Source organism: Mytilus trossulus, chromosome 14 (genome assembly GCF_036588685.1).
Source record: "Mytilus trossulus isolate FHL-02 chromosome 14, PNRI_Mtr1.1.1.hap1, whole genome shotgun sequence".
Taxonomy (NCBI): Eukaryota; Metazoa; Mollusca; class Bivalvia; order Mytilida; family Mytilidae; genus Mytilus; species Mytilus trossulus.
Window position 1 is genome coordinate 69,205,271 of NC_086386.1, and position 25,462 is coordinate 69,230,732.

At 32.3% G+C, this 25,462-nt stretch overlaps 1 protein-coding gene across 1 annotated transcript; it reads right to left on the reverse strand.

Annotated features, from left to right (window-relative positions):
* Positions 1-7,692: 7,692 nt before the first annotated feature.
* Positions 7,693-22,003, reverse strand: LOC134697427 (RB-associated KRAB zinc finger protein-like). The gene is made up of 3 exons (XM_063559705.1): positions 21,895-22,003; positions 16,524-16,627; positions 7,693-11,209 (listed from the first exon to the last, which is right to left on the reverse strand). Exons 2-3 carry the CDS (start codon positions 16,596-16,598, stop codon positions 7,916-7,918), a joined length of 3,369 nt encoding a protein of 1,122 aa, XP_063415775.1. The 5' UTR covers positions 16,599-16,627; positions 21,895-22,003; the 3' UTR covers positions 7,693-7,915.
* Between the last annotated feature and the right edge of the window lie 3,459 nt (positions 22,004-25,462).

Genomic DNA, 25,462 nt, shown 5'->3' on the forward strand with positions numbered 1-25,462 from the left:
ATCAAATTTTCAAATTTAAAGTCCGAGCCGCCTCGTCGAGGACTTTAAAATTGATAATTTAACTGTCGAGAGTGGGTTCATATTGTATTACACGAGATTTGGTGGTGTAATCTGTTTCTCTAATGATTTTCTAACATTATGCAGGCAACCTTATTCCTTCTTTTCGAATGATCTGCAAAAAGATGTATTCTTTCTATGTGACGTCGTCAGACATGGTCGCCTTTTGAAATGCCGTCACAATAGGAAATTCAGTGGAAAGCAAGAAAATTCGACTTCACAATCGGATTTTAACCAATGAAGTACTGAGATCAAACGAACCACACGTTGATTATTCTTTTTTATATATATAAAATGGGCGCAGAAAGGGATAAATTGACGAAGAATTAGAGCAAAAAAATTATCAACAAGGACTTTGTATCTTCTGATTAACTTATCGCTATTTTATCTACGACAACATTGCTAATTTCATTGACAACGGCTCGTGCGCTCTTAGTTTCTATCAATAAGTTTTCATAACACTCTTCTCTACTGTGCTGAGAAAGGAAATTATCAGTCAGTAAAATAAAATGCAAATTTTGTAAAATAGCGATACACTGGGATAGATATATTGGCATTAAATATGACGAACTAGTTAATAAAAAAATGGAACAATATAATATGTTGGATTTTTGATCTAGTGTTCACATGCTTATTTAGAAGCGGATATAAAGTAATTATAGTGAATCAACTAATTCGTGAGTTGTGGAGTTATCATATTCATATTATATATTATAAAAAAAAGTTTTAAAAAAATGAATTAGTTATTGTTCCTATGCATTACCATGATGGAGACGTGAATTGATCATAATCTAGTGAAGAGTCTTATTTAAAGAAAATTCATATAAACTAGGAAAAGACAACTAGAAAAGAACCAACACCAAAACAGTGTATAACCATTTATAACGTTTCGTTCAGTTACTTCCGTCTAGCGAAAACTTTTACAAAGAAATCATGTGAATAACACAACAAAACAACGTAATTTCTATAACTGCTGACTGCAATGTCTCTGCTTTTATTTGAAATGAGATGCTAGAAAATTCTTATATTTCTTTCTTCAACAAATTTCACATGGTTTTCAGAATTCTCGTCGTATGATAATGTTTAGTAATATAACATGAACGTGTGCTTCTGCTTATTTCACATGCCGTTTGTATTTTTGTTTTACAGACAGAAAAACTTGCACAGATGCTTTAGTTGCCATGAATGCTACGCTGCTGAATATTCAGGAAAACGTTTATAATACTTTCGGTACGTATTCATTTACACAGTGTATTTATATATATTTAAAAATACTTGCGGAATTAAAACATTATGTCGCAACTCATTTCTTACCTCTAAATATAAGTGTAAGAAACAATCGTTTACAAATGTTTAAATACTTAAACTCATTAAGAAGACAAATCAAAGCAACCATAAAATAGTGAGTGAATCGCATAAACTCTAAGACAATCGGAACAGGCAGTGTTTCAGGCAATCCATGTATCGCCGGTCACTCAGTCAAAAGTTCGATCATGATTGCGAACAGGACATACATAAAAATAGTAAATTTCATATTTATTTAGACGACTTTATTCTTGTGTATAAATATCTAAGACTGCCAAAATATGTCGCTGGAAAGTTATACAGATACAGATACCTATAATACACTGAACTTAAGATATCCAACCGTACACTTCTAATTAATAGCAGGACATTTATTTCTCTTAATGAGAGATATACTGTTTTATTAGTCAACGTTTTTGTGTAAGTGACCATTACACTACGGATTTATTTAGCACGACAATGTATATGTAAACGTTGCGGAAAATTAACGTAGTAATAATTTCTGTCGGTCAGCCTTATTACTCTGTAAGAGCAGTTTTTGTAACGGGAGTATATCCCTGCGAACGAAGTCCGTAAAACATGAACATGCTCGAGTGTGCCGTATAAATAATGTTTTGTGACGTCCTACGACTTCATGATAATATTTGAATAAAAAATTTGAAGGTTGTATAATAATAAAAAAATATATATTTCTATGTGCTTTAAACATTAACGGTACTGATAGTATATAGCACTATATATTCAATCAATCGATTAAGTATGTGGAATACTTATCTTCGATGAAGAACTTTTCAGAATGTCAATAAATATTGGTGTAATCAAAAGTACAGAATTGTATAATACCATTCATATATACTTATTTCATGTATCTATAGTGTTCCTGACAGCAGTGGCTAACGGCCATGGTGCATTCAATGTGCCAGAACAACGTATCAACTTTGAAGTTATCACCACTTCTAGTGGAATCCCAGATATAGACAGATTTAAAAGGGACGGAACTTTTACGTGTCATGTCGGGGGATTGTATCTTATAACTGTATCAATTTCATCAAATGATAAAAATGGATACTTCGAAATAAGAAAAAATAATGGGATGCTTTCGCGTGGATATACAACAAACGGTAATACGGGTTTCTCATACACGGGAGTTGCAAGTGCCGCAACGAATTTACTTGAAAATGATATAATAACAGTTAATAGAGCTAACAAAGGGTATTATAACATTCCCAAATTTCATGTTTATGATCAATCCTCTTTATCAATAGTCCTAATTAGGTAGTTTTTTTAAGCACATAACATAATCGAAATCATCTAATTAACTAATTGATTGATTGATTTGTTTGTTAAAGCAACTCCCCGCTCGCTCTTTTGGTAAATTGTAATAACTGGAACAACTGACATTTAATCATTGTAACAACCTAGAACTTACCAATTCAACTGAAGAAAACAATCAACTATGCATATGGATATAATTTATAGTTTGTGATAACCTGCAACAGAAATCAATATTTCTGTGTGAACATTATTTTGAACTGCACATTTTGTAACATTATTTCTGTTAACCTTTTCCATTTTGTTTAGCAAGTGCCGCCTTCCCCTTGTTTACAAAACTTGAATTACTTGATCTTTAGGTGTCTGCTATAAATATGCATATACCTGAAATACATGTGTCAACCAATTATAAGTACTGAAGGTGTATAAGTTTGGAAATATTTAAAATTTTACTTTCGGTCAAATCCATATGCATTTTTTGTTTTTGTCGTTGCAAATTATAGATGAAATATGTTAATAAGAGTAAAAAAAAAGTCATTGTTTAAATAATTTTATAACGCTTCATTGTGAATACCTGTAAAAGAATAGTTTATAGGAAATAATTAATCGTTTACCAGTCTACTGCTGGAATTTAATATAAGTACTCACGTCGCAGGTAGTACTCAGACAAGCTAGAACTTTGTAACAACAATTGATAGCTTTTCAAAAAAAGCTAGCTGTCTCTGAGCTGATGAAAGTGAAACGTGTTCTCGATTTGTAGATTATTTTTTTCAGAAGAGCCTTGTATATTATAATCAACAATTTTTACCACACACGCTATGAAACTGTAGTACATCGTTTAATGTTGTGTGTCAAATAAGGTCCTTATCGTACTTGTCCTTCAAATCATGGTTGTAAATGCTTTACATATTTTTAATTGTATTCAAATAATTGTAATCATTTTGTAATCATTGTACCAAATTTAACTTGTGATTATTCTGCCTGTTATGGGCATTTTTTATTGACAATAAAATATATTTGATATGATTTGATTATTTGTCAAACAATTAATTCTCTCATCATGAAATATCATGAAAACAATAGACTGAATTAGATTATTATATTCTTCGTCATTACTGCAACGTCAATACGTTAAGACAAGGTAGTAAAGTCGTGGGTTATATTTCAGACTAATAATGTCTTTACTTCATTCAGCTAAAAGACATACTAATTTTTATATTTTACCCTTCAAACGTATTTAATCAAGTATATAATACGGGTTTCAGTGTCAAAATGTTATTGAGAAAATACATGTAGTATTTGTTTTTTCTAAGGCAACAAAATTAACATTTTGTTTTTAATTTCTATTTTTATAATTAAAGTCGGACACAACAGTTATGGGTTATATCAATTTAGTATTTTATTGTTATCATATACGCCAATTAAAGCCCTCAAATAAGCTTAACTCGTTTTTACATGAATCACGTTTATGGGTTTTATCACAAGTATGTGTATCATATGCCAATTGGAGCTATCACAATAGCTACTCTGAATCACATTTATGGGTTAAATAACCAGTATGTGTGTTGTCATATGCCCATTGAAGTTCTCACAATAGCAAAACTCTTTATCACAGTTATGGGTTTAATCACTAGTATGTGTTCTCATAATGCCCATTGAAGCTCTAACAATAGCTACTCTTTATCACATTTATGAGTTTAATCACCAGTATGTGTTCTCATATGCCCATTGAAACTCTCACAATAGGTAAACTCTTTATGACATTTATGTGTTTAATCGCCAGTATGTGTTCTCATATTCCCATTGAAACTCTCACAATAGCTACTCTTTGTGACATTTATGTGTTTAATCACCGGTATGATGTGTTCACATATGCCCATTGAAGCTCTCACAACAGCAAAACTTTTTATCACATATATGGGTTAAATCACCAGTATGTGTTCTCATATGCCCATTGAAGCTTTCCCCTCCTCAGTCTTTTTAAAACATATCTCACATGTTCCAAGTTTTTCTCCAGTATGTATTCTCATTTGTCATGCATGTACTAGTAAGTCGTATCTTGTAACATATGTCACATTTGAAAAAATTCTGACAATACAAAACAAGAATTTGTCCATAGTACACGGGTGCTCCAAACGAACTAGCATTTCTATGTTCAGTAGACCGTGAAATTGGGATAAAAACTCTAATTTGACATACAAATAAGAAAGATTGTATCATAGGTAACATGTTAAGTATGTTTCAAGTTGAATTGACTTCAACTTCATTAAAAACTACCTTAACCAAAAACTTTAACATGGAGCGTGACAGACGGACGTATACACCAGAAAACATAATGCCCCTTTATTATCTTAGGTTTAGTACAAAAAAGAGATGTGGTATGATTGCCATTGAGACAACTCTCCACAAGAAACAAAATGACACATAAATTAACATTTATAGGTCACTGTACGGCCTTCAACAATTAGCAAAGCCCATACCGCATAGTGACACATAAGACCCCAAAATGACAAATGTAAATCAATTTAACCGCGAAAACGAACGGCCTAATAAAATTAACGGTACCAATTTTCTTGCACCAGATGCAGATTAATGCTAAAAGTCAAATTATGTCAAAGATATTACACAAAATCTAAAACAAACAATTATATGCGGTGTTTGTTGTAAATTCTTTAGTGACGATAAATAGTTATAACATGACATGCAAAAACACAATTTGCAAATTACATATATATATAAAACATTAACGGTGCTGATAGTATATCATAGCACTAAATATTCAATCAATCGATTAAGAATGTAGACTACTTATCTTCGATTAGGAAATTTTCAGAAGATCAATAAATATTGATGTAATCAAAAGTATATAATTGTATAATACCATTCATATATACTTATTTCATGTATTTATAGTGTTCCTGACAGCAGTGGCTAACGGCTTTGGTGCATTTAATGTGCAAAGCCCATGCCGCATAGTGACACATAAGACCCCAAAATGACAAATGTAAAACAATTCTGAAACGGTGGTGTGCCATTACAACATAAGAACGAACTATTTAAATCACTTGAAAGATGATTAATTACAGGTTCTTAATTTGACTAATTTATGCTCCAAAATTGAACGACAAACAAATATGTAACACATCAACAAACGACAACCATTGAATTACAGGTTCTTAGAATAGGTACATTATTTTGATGAGTGTCACTGGTGAGTCTTATGTAGACGAAACGCGCGTATGGTGTACTAAATTATAATCCTGGTACCTTTGATAACTGTTTACACCACTGGGTCGATGCCGCTGCTGGTGGACGTTTCGTCCCCGAGGGTATCAATCAGGGTTTCCCCTGGGTCAATTATTTTTTTCGCCACCTCTTTCGCCAAAACAATATATTTTTCGCCACTTTATTATTTTTTTCGCCAAGTAATTAACACAAATAGATTTTTCTTTTAAAATTTTCCTTTTATTTCCAGCAACCCCCCCCCCCCTCCCTTACTAAATAAGAAGTGGTTTTTACAACAAAACGAATCATCTTATCACTTAGAATTGATCCCTCGTGTAAGGTGTAGTCATTCAACATTGAAGGGTTACTCTCATGCCAACCTTTTGAATAGATTTCTTCATAACGACAGTTTTCTTTTCTAGACCATCGTAAATAAGTAAAACTATATGCTTGAAACATGTGAAGCACGTGTCACTGAAACGACTTTGAAGTACCCATTGCCAATCAAACAATGATCTATATGAAAGTTAAATGATAAAGTTTTAAAACAGAGAACTTTCTTGCTTTTGAACATTTTTCGTCATAACAACAATTTTCTTTTCTGGACTATCATTAAAAGAAGGACTCGAGAGAAAGCGTAAAAATTTTGCTTCAAAAACGTGCGTCGCAAAGTGGTTAATAAATCCCTTTTGTGACATGTGACAGAAGCCATTTAAAAATATCATTTTGTCATATCATACAATCAAAGACAACACCTTTATTAATTAGTCCTTTGAGGTCGATAGCTATGAATGCAATCAGCTGATTATTGATTTTCTGTCAAAAACTTAACGAGTTCAAGGTGAATTCCGAGTATTGTCTGATCGGTAAAGTCAGAGAAATCCAAAAAAGGTAAATAAACAAGATGGCTGAAAATAAATCGTTATATATTTCTTTCGCCAAATTCTTTCGCCAATGACGAATTTTAATCGCCATAATCATTATTTTTTCGCAAATTGCGAAAATGGCGACCGCCAGCGGAAACCCTGGTATCAATAGCCCAGGAATCAACACTTCGGTGTTGACATGAATATCCATTATGTGATCATTTTAATAAATTTCCTGTTACAAAACTTGGATTTTTTCGAAAAACTAAGGATTTTCTTATCCCAGGCATAGATTGCCTTAGCCGTGTTTGGCACAACTTTTTGGAATTTTGGATCTTCAATGCTCTTCAACTTTGTACTTATTTGGCTTTATAAATATTTTGATATGAGCGTCACTGACGAGTCTTATGTAGACGAAACGCGCGTCTGGCGTACTAAATTATAATCCTGGTACCTTTGATAACTACATACATACAGAATGTGGCGGGGTTAAACAAGTTATCGGGATCCCAACCCTCCCCTAATCTGGAACGGTTGTGTAACATTACATCATAAGAACTAGCTATAGAAATCACTTGAAAAATGATTAACTGACAATTGTGTTTTTGCATGTCATGTAGTAACTATTTTTCGTCACTAAAGATTTTCAACAAACTCTGCATATAAATTGTTTGTTTTAGTTTTGTGTAATATCTCTGTCTGGCATAATTTTACTTTTATTGCAGGCGGGATCATAAAGAGAAATACTATTGTACAAGATTTTTTAATTGATAAATTTACAATTTCGAAAGGTAAAAAATAATACTTTTAACTATTTTAGTGTACATCCAATAAATACCAGTTTACATTTGATTATCAAACAGTCATTTTCGTCAGGTTCTGGAATTATACGTAGCTGTAAGTTGTACTTCCTATTTAACCTTTCATTTACATCATATATCATATCTTAAAGTTTCATCACATGATTTAAAAGGTTCTTCACATGATTTAAAAGGTTTATCACATGATCTTAAAGGTTCATCACATGATCTAAAAGGTTCATCACATGATCTAAAAGGTTTATCACATGCTCTTATATGTTCATTACATAGTTTAACAGGCGCATCACGTGATCACAGAAAATTATGATTTGTGTTTAGTCGTAATTTATTCTCTACACTAAAGCTTTTACCACGAACACCACACACAAACTATTCAATTTTAATATTTGATATCGTGTGATCATGGTGATGATGATCATTCTCTGATATTATGAACTCTTGATCAGTATTTAATATTGTGTGATCTTGATCAGTTTTTAATGTTGTGTGACCATTATATGATATCGTGAACTCTTTGTCATTATTTAATATTGTGTGATCTTGATCAGTATTTAATGTTGTGTGACCATTATATGATATTGTGAACTTTTGATCATTATTTAATGTTGTGTGATCATGGTGATCTTGATCATTCTCTGATATTATGAACTCTTGATCAGTATTTAATATTGTGGTATCATGATTATCTTGATCAGTATTTAATATTGTGGTATCATAATTATCTTGATCAGTATTTAATATTGTGGTATCATAATTATCTTGATCAGTTTTTAATATTGTGTGATCATGATCAATGCTTATATCATGTTTTTCATTGACCATGGTGTTAGTTACTTCACAAGCGTGTTTTTTCATGTGTAGTACTAATGGTATATCCCCACTAAAGATTTCACCACATACACCACATATAAATTGTTCATTTGCAGTTTTAGTTCCTGTGGGATCCTGGCCATTGTTAAAAACATGTCTGACATTAACCATCGTGTTAACTTCACCAGATTCATCCGGTTTTTCTCCTGTATTTTTTTGGAAAAATTCCCTTAGTTTGTCTTTTAATGTTGCAAGTTTTTCATCACTGTTTGCTATATGGCTCTGTAGATGACCATGATGTATTTTCTTATGTCTATATAAGGATCTTTTATGACAAAAAGCTTTGGAACAATTATCACATTGATAAATTTGTTCTTTAGTGTGTATTCTCATATGCAACTGGAGTTTTTTCTTTCCGTTAAACCCTTTAGAACAAATATCACATTTATAGGGTTGTTCCTCATTGTGTGTTCTCATGTGTACCTGTAATAAAATCATTTGATTAAACTCTTTACAACAAATGCCACATAATAAAGGTTCATCTAAATATATAGGTGTTGGTGAGGATTCATTTTGACTGTTATCATTGCTATGAACCAGTGTTGGCTGGTATTCACTCTGACTGTTATCATTGTTATGAACCAGTGTTGGCTGGTATTCATTCTGACTGTTATCATTGCTAAGAATCAGTGTTGGCTGGTATTCACTTAGGCTGCTTTCATTTCTATAATTCAATGTTGGCTGGTATTCACTTTGACTGTAATCATTGCTATGAACCAGTGTTGACTGGTATTCACTTTGGCTGCTTTCATTGATATGAACCAGTGTTGGCTGGTATTCACTTTGGCTGCTTTCATTTCTATAATTCAATGTTGGCTGGTATTCACTTTGACTGTAATCATTGCTTTGAACCAGTGTTGACTGGTATTCACTCTGACTGTTATCATTGCTATGAACCAGTGTTGGCTGGTATTGACTTTGGCTGCTTTTATTTCTATAATTCAATGTTGGCTGGTATTCACTTTGACTGCTATATTTACTATGAATCAGTGTTGGCTGATATTCACTTAGACTGTTATATTTGCTATGAATCAGTGTTGGCTGGTATTCACTCTGACTGTTATCATTGTTATGAATCAGTGTTGGCTGATATTCACTTTGACTGTTATCATTGCTATGAATCAGTGTTTGCTGGTATTCACTTTGACTGTTATCATTGCTTTGATTCAGTGATGGCTTGTTTTCACTTTTACTGTTTTCATTGCTATGATTCGGTGATGGCTGGTTTTCACTTTGACTGTTATCATTGCTATGAATCGGTGTTGGCTGGTTATTTTTATGATCAGGGGATGTAACCTCACCAGATTCATCCTGTTTTTTTCCTGTATTTTTTTGGAAAAATTCCCTTAGTTTGTCTTTTAATGTTGCAAGTTTTTCATCACTGTTTGCTATATGGCTCTGTAGATGACCATGATGTGTTTTCTTATGTCTAGTTAAGGAATTTTTACGACAAAAAGCTTTGGAACAATTATCACATTGATATATTTGTTCTTCAGTGTGTATTCTCATATGTAACTGGAATTTTTTCTTTCCCTTAAACCCTTTAGAACAAATATCACATTTATAGGGTTGTTCTTCATTGTGTGTTCTCATGTGTACCCGTAATAAACTCATTTGATTAAACTCTTTACAACAAATGCCACATAATAAAGGTTCATCTAAATATATAGGTGTTTGTGATGATTCATTTTGACTGTTATCATTCCTAAGAATCAGTGTTGGCTGGTATTCACTTTGGCTGCTTTCATTTCTATAATTCAATGTTGGCTGGTATTCACTTTGACTATTATCATTGCTATGAACCAGTGTTTGCTGGTATTCACTTTGGCTGCTTTCATTTCTATAATTCAATATTGGCTGGTATTCACTTTGACCATTATATTTGCTATGAATCAGTGTTGGCTGATATTCACTTTGACTGCTATATTTGTTATGAATCAGTGTTGGCTGGTATTCACTTTGATTGTTATCATTGCTACATGTATGAACCAGTGTTGACTGGTATTCACTTTGACTGTTATCATTGCTATGAATCAGTGTTGGCTGGTATTCACTTTGACTGTTATTATTGCTTTGATTCAGTGATGTCTTGTTTTCACTTTTACTGTTATCATTGCTATGAACCAGTGTTGACTGGTATTCACTTTGACTGTTATGGTTATCATTGCTATGAATCAGTGTTGGCTGGTATTCACTTTGACAGTTATCATTGCTTTGATTCAGTGATGGGCTGTTTTCACTTTTACTGTTTTCATTGCTATGATTCAGTGATGGCTGGTTTTCACTTTGACTGTTATCATTGCTATGAATCAGTGTTGGCTGGTATTCACTTTGACAGTTATCATTGCTTTGATTCAGTGATGGGCTGTTTTCACTTTTACTGTTTTCATTGCTATGATTCAGTGATGGCTGGTTTTCACTTTGACTGTTATCATTGCTATGAATCAGTGTTGGCTGGTATTCACTTTGACAGTTATCATTGCTTTGATTCAGTGTTGGCTGGTTTTCACTTTGACTGTTATCATTGCTATGAATCAGTGTTGGCTGGTATTCACTTTGACAGTTATCATTGCTTTGATTCAGTGATGGGCTGTTTTCACTTTGACAGTTATCATTGCTATGATTCAGTGATGGCTGGTTTTCACTTTGACTGTTATCATTGCTATGAATCGGTGTTGGCTGGTTATTTGTATGATCAGGAGATGTAACTATTTCATTTCTGTCAAATATTTGTGTTTGGGTTCCTAATTCAGTGGTCTGTTTTGACAGTAATGCTAACTTTGCAAACTTTGCCTAAAAAAAAAAGACAATGTTCACAGTCATATCTTTATATATTTTTTCTAAGAATATAAACTATATTTTTTTACCCTATGTACTCAAAACATTGCAATTGATCATTATGTCTAGCCAAGTTAATACACAGTCAAATGTCAGAATAGACAAATGACAAATGGAGTGGTGTTAAACACCGCTTAATTATAACACTATATATTATGCTACTAGTATTAAATGGAGGTCAGTTCTTATTGGAAGCCGATGAAGCTGGAGGGCACATGAGACATCCTGGACCTTCCTTAGACAATAGTGCACACACTGAAACGTCTCGCCTTCTTTACTAAACCTTGATACTATCTTGATAGACCTAAATATAAAGCTTTATTTCAACTGTCACATAAACTCAACATTAACCAAGAAAATGAAACATTGATCAATGAACCATGAAAATGAGGTCAAGGTCAGATGAACCATGTCAGGCAGACATGTACAGCTAACAATTCTTCAATACAACAAATATAGTTGACTTATTGCTTATAAATAAAGAAAAACAGACCAAAACACAAACACTTAAAAACTTAGCAATGGACCGTGAAAATGAGGTCAAGGTCAAATAAAACCTGCGTAATCGACGTATAGATCATAGAATATTTCCATACACCAAATATAGTTGACCTAATGCATAAAGTATAAGAAAAATAGACCAAAACTAAACCAGATACAACTGCAGAGGTTGAACCCTGAACGGTTGGGGCAAGTATGGACATAACATTCAAGCTGGATTCAACTCTAAATTTGGATTGTGATTAAATAGTTGACACAGCATAGGTTTCTGACACAGAATGAATGTGTTCTAATGAAATTAAAATTTTTGTTTTCTCTTAGAGCAATTCACTATGCTGTTGAATATTATTCCTCTCAAAAAAATGTTTGAAGAAATTTTCTTTTTATTTATGAAATTTCAAATGAGAAAATTGAACCCAATTTTTTTAATCACATCCCCCTTTCCCTTATTCCAAAACTAATCTCAATTAAAATTTCTGATGAAGTTTGTAACAATAACTACTCATTTAAATGCATCATAAAATATTAAGATGTAAAAAAACTACTTGTTATCACTGAATGGTAAAGATTATTTTAATTTATCAGTTGGTAGTAAAAAGTGAATATACATTGTATATTGTATATATAACAAGGATTTAAGTTGATTCTGGACAAAGAAAGATAACTCCAAATAAAAAAAATTCTTACAATTAGATATTTCTTGCTTACTATTCTGGACAAAGAAAGATAACTCTAATTAAAAACAAAATTGCTATTTCACAATATTTTGCAATAAGATATTTCTTGCCATTGCGCAATACTGTGCAATTGAAAAGACTTGCTATTGCACAAAACTTAATATAATAATTTTAGATCCTGATTTGGACCAACTTGAAAACTGGGCCCATAATCAAAAATCTAAGTACATGTTTGGATTCAGCATATCAAAGAACCCCAAGATTTCAATTTTTGTTAAAATCAAACTAAGTTTAATTTTGGACCCTTTGGACTTTAATGTAGACCAATTTGAAAACAAGACCAACAATGAGGAATCTACATACACAGTTAGATTTGGCATATCAAAGAACCCCATTTATTCAATTTTTGATGAAATCAAACAAAGTTTAATTTTGGACCCCGATTTGTACCAACTTGAAAACTGGGCCGATAATCAAGAATCTAAGTACATTTTAAGATTCAGCATATCAAAGAACCCAACCCATTAATTTTTTGTCAAAATCAAACGAAGTTTAATTTTGGACCCTTTGGACCTTAATGTAGACCAATTTGAAAACGGGACCAAAAGTTAAAAATCTACATACACAGTTAGATTCAGCATATCAAAGAACCCCAATTATTCAATTTTGATGAAATCAAACAAAGTTTAATTTTGGACCCTTTGGGCCCCTTATTCCTAAACTGTTGGGACCAAAACTCCCAAAATCATTACCAACCTTCCTTTTATGGTCATAAACCTTGTGTTTAAATTTCATAGATTTCTATTTACTTATACTAAAGTTATGGTGCGAAAACCAAGAAAAATGCTTATTTGGGTCCCTTTTTGGCCCCTTATTCCTAAACTGTTGGGACCTAAACTCCCAAAATCAATACCAACCTTCCTTTTGTGGTCATAAACATTGTGTTTAAATTTCATTATTTTCTATTTACTTAAACTAAAGTTATTGTGGGAAAACCAAGAATAATGCTTATTTGGGCCCTTTTTTGGCCCCTAATTCCTAAAATGTTGGGACCAAAACTCCCAAAATCAATACCAACCTTCCTTTTGTGGTCATAAACCTTGTTATAAAATTTCATAGATTGATATTCACTTTTCCTAAAGTTAGAGTGCGAAAACTAAAAGTATTCGGACGAAGACGACGACGACAACGATGACGACGACGACGACGCAGACGACAACGCCAACGTGTTAGCAATATACGATGAAAATTTTTTCAAAATTTGCGGTCGTATAAAAACTTAACTTTGACCACTGATTACCATGAAAATGAGGTCAAGGTCAGATGACACCTGCCAGTTGGACATGTACACCTTACAGTCCTTCCATACATCGAATATACTAGACCTATTACTTATAGTATCTGAGATATGGACTTGACCACGAAACTTAACCTTGTTAACTGATCCATGAAATGAGGTCGAGGTCAAGTGAAAACTGTCTGACAGGCATAATGACCTTAAAAGGTACACACATACCAAATAAAGTTATCCAATTACTTATAATAAGAGAGAATTTAACATTACAAACTAGAGGCTCTAAAGAGCCTGTGTCGCTCACCTTGGTCTATGTGAATATTAAACAAAGGACGCATGATGGATTCATGACAAAATTGTGGTTTGGTGATGGTGATGTGTTTGTAGATCTTACTTTACTGAACATTCTTGCTGCTTACAATTATCTCTATCTATAATGAACTTGGCCCAGTAGTTACAGTGGAAAATGTAAGTAAAATTTTACAAATTTTGTGAAAATTGTTTAAAAAATGACTATATAAAGGGCAATAACTCCTTAGGGGTCAATTGACCATTTTGGTCATGTTGACTTCTTTAGGTCTTACTTTGCTGTACATTATTGCTTTTTACAGTTTATCTCTATCTATAATAATATTCACGATAATAACCAAAAACAGCAAAATTTCCTTAAAACTACCAATTCAGGGACAGCAGCCCAACAACAGGTTGTCTGATTCATCTGAAAATTTCAGGGCAGATAGGTCTTGACCCGATAAACAATTTTACCCAAATTTGAGATTTGCTCTAAATGCTTTGGTTTTTGAGTTATAAGCCAAAAACTGCATTTTACCCCTATGTTCTATTTTTAGCCATGGCGGCCATCTTGGTTAGTTGGCCGGGTCACCGGACACCTTTTTTAAACTAAATAATCTAATGATGATTGTGGCCAAGTTTGGATTAATTTGGCCCGGTAGTTTCAGAGAAGAAGATTTTTGTAAAAGATCATGGAGATTTACGAAAAAGGTTAAAAATTGACTATAAAGGGCAATAACTCCTAAAGGGGTCAACTGACCATTTTGGTCATGTTGACTTATTTGTAAATCTTACTTTGCTGAACATTATTGCTGTTTACAGTTTATCTCCATCTATAATAATATTCAAGATAATAACCAGAAACAGTAAAATTTCCTTAAAATTACCAATTCAGGGGCAGCAACCCAACAACAGGTTGTCCGATTCATCTAAAAATTTCAGGGCAGATAGATCTTGACCTGATAAACAATTTTACCCCTTTGTTAAATTTGCTCTAAATGCTTTGGTTTTTGAGTTATAAGCCAAAAACTGCATTTCACCCCTATGTTCTATTTTTAGCCATGGCGGCCATGTTATTTTATGACATGGGAATTAAAACACAAACTTTATTCTAGATACCCTAGGAATCAATCAGATGAAGTTTGGTTTGAATTGGTTCAGTAGTTTCAGAGGAGAAGATTTTTGTAAAAGTAAACAACGACGGACGCAGGACGACGACCGCAAAGTGATGGGAAAAGCTCACTTGGTCCTTCGGACCCGGTGAGCTAAAAATTTGGGACCTTTTAAGCAGGAAATTTTTTTTCTCCGGTTTTTGGTCATAGGACAGTTGAAAGAGGAGCTACATGTAGATAGGACTTATAAACAATTTATGAATGTAAAACTATTTGTAAATCTTCTGAATAGAGTAAATCATGGTTAATTGAAAACATAAACTACACATTTTTCTGATACAGAATTTACTCAAAATTGTCCAAAATTTGCTCTTCGGGTCTAAGCAGAAACGAGCTTCTCTATTTATTTGGCAATATTCACACCGAAATCCTGATGAATATGCAGTAATGCTAGCGATGATAACCTGTCATTGTTCATTGTTGATCGTACAATTGATTTCAAGGAAGACGATAAGGCACAAAGAAGAGATTTTCTGATAATACCAGACCCCACTCCACTCTCCAGTTCCATTATCATATGGTCTATAAACGCAAAATATAATGAGACTTTCCAATAGTTTTTTGGTGTGATTGCAGGATGATTGGCTCTGGTAGTCCGTCGAACTACGGCCTTCAACAATGAACAAAGCCCATAGTCAGCTATAAAAGGCCCGATACATGTGATATGCAGGATATGACAATGTAAAACAATTCAAATTTGAAAACTAACTGCCTTACATGTTATTTGTATAAAACAAATATGTTACACATAAACAAACGTCAAGCAGTGTTATAGAAATCATGAGAAGTTCAATTTGTAACATTTTTTTTTATTTGTTAAGCATGTTAAGCCAATAATTGACATTCCAGAATTTCTTTTGAATTATTTCAAAACAATAATAATAAACTCATCATGGATACCAGAATTGAAATTAATAGGACAGAGTCCGACAGACACACATTTCATTTTTTAAAAACTCTTCGCTGACAGGTACAAATAAAAAAAGTTAAAAAGGCCAAATTAAGTTGAATACAGGCCTAGGCCTGCTGCCTACATGTATATGTGGCTTTTAATTTTTTTCTGACAACGTCACACTTAGGTTAAACATAAGTGAATTCCTGCCCATATACATAAATCCAAAGGTAATCTTAATCTGTATTTTGTTGTCATAAGCATGATGTATAAGTTTCATAACATTTGGTTGAGGCAGACTAAAGTGGAAGAACTGAAACCAACTTGGGACTAACGGAAGAAATAGCTGGTAAAACTTAAATTGGGAACTTATAAATCAAAGTAGACTAGTCTTGTTTTCACCAATTAGCTTTTGAAAGACTATTTGTGAATAAATACATACTGGACTTTGAAGTCTCATCTGTAGCTTTCTTTCCAATCTTTTTTGATTCCATGATTTTTTCTTCAGTCTAGGCATGTTTTTTCACACATCAATGTTGCATATATCTAACAAACAAAAATTTAAAAATCTTATTGAAAGTTATACATGTTATATAGATACATGATATATATATACAAAACAGTCATGACTGTGCATGTGTAAACAAATACATTTGTACATTGTGTACATTGTACAATAGTTATATCAAGGTTATGTTATATTAATTTTTGATGAAATCAGAAAAAAAAGTTTAATTTAAGACTGTCCCTACCACAATGCCAATGTGTATAAAAACTGAAAACGGCACAAAATCCAAAATCTAAATAATAGTAATTTGATTCATCATTTCAAATAACCCCATAATTAAATACATTTTTGTTAATCAAACAAAGTTTAATTTTCAACCCTAATTTCTTCTGATTTGTGACGAAAAATTTTAATTTGCTACTCCTATAAGTGACTTGATGAATCAAGATTTTATATTTGAACTCCACTGAAATTGCTAAAAAAGAAATAATTTTGTCATTTGTAAAAAAAAACGAAAAATTCAGCATTTTTTTCCATTTATAAATTAAAGGGAAAAAATAGCTTTGCAGAATTTTTGACAACTCATATCTGAAATCAAGTGAACAGAAAAATTCTGAAATTGATTAAGGAATGACTGTAATGTTTTTTCTGTCTTTCAAGAAATAACATAAAAAATTGGTGCACACTGAATAACACGTGTAGCGGCTTATTTAACAGAGTGCACCAAAAGTTTTATGTTATTTCAAATAGACAGAAAAAATATTACAGCCATTTCTTATAATTTAATTCTAAATTCCTTTTTTAAACCATAGAAAACCATGAAAAAACGTTGATGACGTCACGGTCACACGACTAAATTATGTCTATGGGCTCATAACAAAATATCAACAGCCAATCAGAAGAAACATTACATCCAAATTAAATTATTATACTATAGATCTTCATGCACGAAGAACTAGAAATTGTCCATACACAGATGCCCAACTCGCACTATCATTTAACACCTTTTTGACCGCAATGTGGTATTAACTTATTAACAATGAAATAGATACAGTTTTAATTTAGATTCAGCATTTCAAAACACCTCACATTAGATTATATGTATACTAAATATTCTTGTTGCTACAATTATCTCTATCTATCATGTCTATAATGAACTTGGCCCAGTAATTACAGTGGAAAATATTTTCTAAAAATCTCCATATCGGTCATGTTGACTTATTTGTAAATCTTATTTTGTTGAACATTATTACTGTTTACAGTTTATCCTTATCTATAATAATATTCAAGATTATTACCAAAAACAGCAAAATTTCCTTAAAAATACCAATTCAGGGGCAGCAACCCAACAACGGGTTGTTCAATTCATCTTAAATTTTCAGGGCAGATAGGTCTTGACCTGATTAACAATTTTATCTCAGTCAGATTTGCTCTAAATGCTTTGGTTTTTGAGTTATAAGCCAAAAACTGCATTTAACCCTATGTTCTATTTTTAGCCATGGCAGCCATCTTGGTTAGTTGACCAGGTCACAGGAGACAAATTTTAAACTAGATATCCCAATGATGATTGTGTCTAAGTTTGGTTTAATTTGGCTCAGTAGTTTCAGAGGAGAAGTTTTCGAAAAAGTTAACGAAGACGACGGACTCAAAGTGATGAGAAAAGCTCACTTGGCCCTTTGGGCCAGGTGAGCTAAAAAATCAAAAAAGGAAAAAATAATTCAAATCATTACCATTACATCATGTACATTGCATGGTTGCAATGAACAAATGATGAAATACATTGATTTGCCAGTGAAATAAAAACTGATAATTTCACATGTGAAATAAATGTGGTTATTTCACTTTATGTCATCATACAACAATAGGCGTTATTAACACATGATCAAGATGTCGATAATGGCAGATAAAAACAAATTTTGAATGTGTAGTAAAAATTTATAGTTCCTTACATGTTTTACATTAATTTCTTTACCCTATTAAAACTATTTAAAAACATTCAACTTGTAACCAAACAACATCTAACTCATGCACTACCCACATTTGTGAATTTATGTGTTGTTTAGTCACTAGTTGAATATTTTTTTCTATTTGAATTCTTCCATTTGATAGTTATTCTCTATGACTATAAATGATTATCATCAATACTGTGAATAACCATTAAAAATCTTTAAAACTTATCTGTAATTATCTTCAATGTGTTTAATTAACTTTATCTACAAAAATGTATACTGTCCTTCAAATCTTCAATCGATCAAATTCTCATTAACAATTCTGAGTCCAAAGAATTCAATTTTTGATGAAATACTTTTTTTGTTTAAAACGAAATAACTCTAACTTATTTCCATGAACCAGTAAGAAATCAGCAAATTAGTGCTCTTTTAAAAATCAGCTATGATTTAACCACTCACATGACTTAGTAAATCAAAGTTCTCTTAAATTAGATATGATGTAATAATCTATTTCCAAACTTTATCATTTTGGTCTTTTGTGGATAGTTGTCTCATTGGCAATCATACCATATCTTCTTTTTTATATAATCAAATATATTTAACAAGAAAAACTGTGAGCTACTGCCCACTGATCGGACAATGATAGATACCACACCACAAGTGGATAATTTTAATAGTGTAAAATGATACAAGTGTTCTATAAACATGGTAAGGCCAAATAAAAATATATGTGTGGTTCCAGTTACCCTTCTTTTTAGTCTTAACAATAGCCTATCCTAAACTTTTTCTTGCCATTTTTTTATAAAGCATTGTTAAAGTCAGAATGCTGCTCCCATAGACAGACTCAATGTAAAAAAAAAAACAGAAAATAAAAAAATCAATACCTACCTACATGTACCCTAACTTTTTTTTTACATGTAACTGGAACCACACATAGTATTTTATTTGACCTACACAGGTAGTTGTTGAATGATGAATCTGAAAAAGCATTACACTGTCATACCTGTCAACCTGTGACTATGAAAATGCAGGTCATGACGCGTACAAACTTTTTCGAGCTGAATTTCAGTATTTATGGTACATTTTCTTATAATGTATATCAAAGATACCAAAACATCAATGGATGTTCACTTGGTTAAGGATGTTTGCTTGTCATGTTTTGGACTTTTTGCCAGATTTTCGAAATCCTCTGGTTTTATCCATTTAAATGTCTTAACATTTTTTGCCCATGAACCCCCATATTTCTTTTTATAAATCTTTTCCATGTATAATTATAATTCATTTGTAAAAGCCTTATAAAATTTTATTTATTTTTAAATAGTTTTTGAGGACTTTAACTGGTCAATGATAAAGCTATGAAAAATCAAGAGAAAACATTTTCCCGCCAAAATTTCAATGGCTTATATCTCAAAAACAAGCACATTGACCCCTATATTTTTTTTGCTTTTTTAATTCTTCAATTAATCCCCTATCAATATATACTAGTTTTAAGGAAAGTTATTTATTATGAAACTGAGCAGCAATCATCCTTAAGTCATTTTAAATTTTATTAATTCATTGCATTTTAAGGAGGCTCCTGGGTATAAATGATTTTTTTTCCCTTTTATAGGATTTCGATATATTTTTTAATAAATGAACTTTATCATATACTTAAAAGAAAAATGAAATAAAAAATTGGGGTCACCGTTCATTTAAGCTAAAATCGGCCTCTGGAAGAAGCATACATTTTTGTTAATGTCCTTTTTTTCTGTTGAACTAATACATTGTAGGAGAAAAAGAGGAAATATCGAAATAAAAAAATAACCTAATATAAGAAATTGTTTAAATTTTACAATTATTTAGTTTATGTACAGCTTATTTGAAAACAATAATAAAAAATATAGGTCACCGATGAGTTAAAAAAAATATTTCAAATTTAAGCCAAAAAATGACATTTTTGCACCAAAGGGAGATAATTTGGAGCTTTTTCAATTTTTAAAGTCATCTAGGGCCAAACCAAATCAATTTTTTGGGTTGTTTTTTGTACCATATCATAAAGTAACAACTAATAGTGTCATAAATAAAATTTGTAATGAAAATATAAAGGTTTAATTTTTTGCTAAAATTTTTGTACCCACGAGCCACCTTAAAAGATTTTTATAAATTTATGTAACACTGTCTTATGTTTTTTACTTTTTGTGATTATACTAAAATTTATTTTACATATGTAATTTTAAAAAGACTATGTAGCTTTTAAAATTTCCATCACATAGTTAAGAAGGAAATTAGACTGTGATAAAATATAGTCATGATAGTAATACAGTTAAAGGAGGTATAAATATGAAAAATAATTTTGAACTTTTAAAAAAAAATTGTATAAAGGTATAAAAATAATGCAAAGTTATTTTCCAATATGTATTTGAATTTTATATTTTCAATGATTTTATCTTTTTCACCCATAAAACGTAACTATTAGGAATAATTTTGAATGGTGACAAATAAGGGGAAGTAACTCTACTAAGTTGAAATATTTTTGTAAACCTACGACCTAAAGCTAAGGTAATTGGTGTTAATTAACAGTGTGTTTGACACCAAAGCTGTCAAGTGAAGCCATGCACTTAATGGATCACTTAATTTGACAGTTTACATAGCAAGATGAACTTCCTGTTCATGGAAGAATTACGAATTTGCCGGTATTTCAAAGGAATATTACTTATGAAATCAATCTTAAGGCTAAGTAATACGGGTGAAATCGGGTCATTTTTGGAATTCCCGGGTTATTACAATGACCCGGCGGGTGACCCGGGTGATCCCTCAGAATTGAAATGTGAAAAGCAAATATAAATAAGGATATATACTTTATGGTGTCAGACAGGAGAATAAACGAATTTACACTTTTGGTATTTAGCTGTACATGTTTTGTATCTTGTCTCCGAATGATCATGACCTTAGATCGACTCCGAATCACCTTTTAGCGTCAAGCAACAATCACTCTTAAATTGTGAAGTCAAATATTTTAAATTATGATGTCAAAGTTTGTGGGAACCTGTGCATGCTGTGTGATTTTACGTAATGGCAGACAAATTTGCATACAAGTGTAAATACGTCTATTCAGTCTATAGGCCCCATTATAAGTTATACATGTTATAAAGATTTCTGGATTTGCCAGTTCATTTTTTATATCAAATTGAATTTAGTCCAAATAATTACAAGGCTTTTTTTTTCTGGGACGCCTTACTACATATGTACATATACATTTTTAGAAGGCGTCCCAACAAAAAATAAAACGTTCCAGAAAAATAGCGATAATTATTCGAACTAGATTAAATTGTGCAATACAGCTCTAAATTTAGACTCCAAACGAATATTCGACTTACCAAAGTTTCTGATACAACTTAGTGTGGTTTGGGAGCTTTAAAATTGAGATTTTATGAACATGATGAAATTCATTGTCAATCAACTAGCGGAAGTTTCCGGAGACACATTAGTTTTAGATTTGAGACGGAAAAAGACTTGATTATCCGCAAAATAGTAATTTAACAAACAAATAGCTTTTCTAAATAGCTTGCCGTTTTATTGCTTATTTTGTCGAAAATCTGAGTCTCAGTTGAAAATTGATTTTTTGATTTTTATAAGCCATTCGAAATATAACTCTTCTGTAAAATAAACTGTATTGGGGCAGAGACATATATATATGTCTCTGATTGGGGTTAAAAACATACCTGCCAACTTTTGAAAATGCCCATGGGGGTTTTAGCGCGCGACAACAATTTCAATGGTTACAATTCTTCGCGACGACTGTTTTGCGCGTGCTGTTTTGTAGTCTAGAAAAATTGTAATATGTTTATAGTACCCTTATTGCCTTTCTATTTGAATGAAAATAAAATATTATAAAGAAGAATCTGTTTCTTGTTTGGTTTTGTTTTTGATAATTGAGTATTCACTGCTTGCAAATAAATCATTATATTTATTTATCTTTATATATGTCTTCATCTCCTTATCATTGGTAACTGTATAGACAAATAAGAAAGAAATATGCTATACATGTATGATGTATATTTGCAACATGATAAATAAATTAATAAGAAAAATAACAAACACTAACAACAGTATTGCAAGGTTTTTAAGCTTTATGAAAGTCATATGATATTTCTAGAAAACTTTAAAAAAAAGACTCAGACAGTGTAAAATGTTTTGCTATGTTTTGTTCACTAAATTAATTAAATCTTCTATTCTGACTTAAACAAATCTCAGTCTCAGTGTTTACTAGATTTAAACCTTACTGGGACTTTTATGCAGTCTAAACTTTTTTTTTTATCTTTATTATGTTCAGTCTAACCTGAATTGTACTTGATAAGAATGACAATCTCAAAAATGTAGAGAGACTTACTATATAAACCTAGTCCTTGAAAAGAAGTCTAGATTGCTAAAATAATTTATAAATTTATACTTTTTTATTTGTCCCAAAACATTTGAATTCATTTAATTACCATCCTTTTATGATAATTTGATTAAAATATTATTCATTTATAGTCTTTTTACAATTTACACTTTTAAGAGTAAAATAACTTAAAACAGAATAATTCAAAGGGAAGTAACAATTTTTTTTAACAACACAAGTTCAATATCTAGCATGTTAAAATAATCTTGAGAGAAAACGTTTTTGATTGGCTGATTAATTTGATCATGAGAAACACACAATTTGATTGGCTGAACACAATTTTCCTCCATTGGACACAGTTCAAAATCGGGAACAACAAAATTTTCGTGTAGATTTTCACCAAATCGTGTTTTAGAGGGTTTTTCAGGAACACGATCGTGCAATCGTGACAAAGGGTCAAAATCGTGTAGTACACGCCTAAATCGTGAAAGTTGGCAGGTATGTAAAAAGTTAAAAATATTGGAAAGGCCAATATATCCTCGTGTATTGTATTTTCGACCTACTAACATTTTTACACTTCTATCACATTCAGTAGCTACCTATAGAACAATAGACAATTTCTCAAATTAGATTGGGTTTTTTTTGTTCCGGAGTGACAAAGTTTTTTTCTGAAAAATATCAGTTTGCAGGTCATCTTATAATGGACACTCTATCAATACATGTTTCTCATTTTCAACAATATTTATACACGCTTCACATGTTCGTTGATGGAAGGATAGGTCTCTCACTAACAAAAATGATATAGTCGTAGATTACTTGTTTTATTTTTATAGATATAAGCCAATCGAGCCGCACATACTTATGATACTAATGAAATTATGTTCTGATATTCTCAAACTAATCAGCAAATTTTCCCAAAATTTAATTGCATGCCGCCTAATACCCCAGTCCCACTAGGCCACGTTCGCACTACGATCTGTGAAAAAAATGCAAATTTTGATGATCGTGGTACGATCGTGTAGGTGGCAGTAAGGTCGTACCACGGTCGTGGTGAGGTCTTCAAGATCGTGAAGAGCGTGGCCAACTTTGAACATGTTCAAAACAATCGTGGTGCGGTCGTGGCGAAATAAGGTCGTGGTAGAAGCGTACTGAAAGCGCACTAAGATCGTAGTAAGATCGCAAAGGTCGCTGTACAATCGTAGCGAGAGCGTAGGCTAGCGAAAGCGTGATTCTATTCGGAGAGATTGCGCTATGATCTCACATCGACGTTATCACGACCTTACTACGACCACCACGTTCTCACCGCGACCCAACTACGCTTCCACTACGACTTTACCACGCTGTTCACGACCATGGTACGATTTTAGCACGCCCTTGCCGTCCTCATCACGCTCTTTTCACGACCTTACTACGTTCACACTACGACCATCATTTTTAATTGTCATTTTCACATAAAATATATAAAAAAAAACTCCCTAGATTTTGTGTCTGAATGTATTTATCCATTTGCTCTCACGACTCAACCATGCTTCTCGTTTTTATACAGATTAGACCGTGGGTTTTCCCGTTTACATGGTTTAACATTAGTATTTTTGGGCCCTTTATAGCGCGCTGTTCGATGTGAGTCAAGGCTCCGTATTGAAGGCCGTACCTTGGCCTATAATGGTTTACTTTTATAGATTTTTACGTTGATTGAGAGTTGTCTCATTGGCACTCATACCACATCTTCCTATATATATTGACACATCTGTGTCATCTCTGCTATCGTGCACTAAAATATCGTCATTTGAGCTTTATGGAAATACGGACCAGCAATTGGTTGTAATTTAGGTTTGATTGGTCGTTCCGACATCTCTTGATGACTAAGTATTATACTACTTATGTGTAAAGTATCAGTTTAATTGAAGTCTGGAGCTGGCATGTCAGTTTACTGCTAGTAGTCTGTTGTTATTTATGTATTATTGTCATTTTGTTTATTTTCTTTTGTCACATCTTCTGACATCAGACTCGGACTTCTCTTTAACTGAATTTTAATGTGCGTATTGTTATGCGTTTACTTTTCATCATTGGCTAGAGGTATAGGGGGAGTGTTGAGACCTCACAAACATGTTTAACCCCACTATTTTTGCGCCTGTCCAAAGTCAGGAGCCTCTGGCTTTTGTTAGTCTTGTACTTTTTTTAATATTAGTTTTTTGTGTACTTTTTGGAGTTTAGTATGGCGTTCATACTTTGCTACCTCTGCCTCTACATCAACCCCTACCACCACGCCCACGTGTTCTAGTAGATTTGGGTGGCATGACTGTATTATTTCCGAGAAATCTCAGTTTTGATCAGAAATAGAAGGAATGGAACTATATTGATATGAAACACGATATTGACGGTATTGCTGAGAACGTAGTAAGATCGCGGTATGAACGTAGTAAAATCGTGGTAAGAACGTGCTATAATCGCAGTAAGCTCGTGTTGCAATCGGATAACTCGTGGTATGGTCGTAGTGAGAATGTGAAGAGCGTAGAAAGATCTTTATAAGCGTAGTGAGGTCGTAGAATAAGCGCGGTTAGAAC

What these genes read in the sequence shown, in the direction of transcription:
- LOC134697427 (XM_063559705.1), bottom strand. Translation starts at nt 16,598, where the DNA reads ATGCCTAGACTGAAGAAAAAATCATGGAATCAAAAAAGATTGGAAAGA. An exon ending in AGATGAGACTTCAAAGTCCA is followed by an intron (nt 11,210 to 16,523) that starts GTATGTATTTAT and finishes TTTTTTTTTTAG; the next exon opens with GCAAAGTTTGCAAAGTTAGC.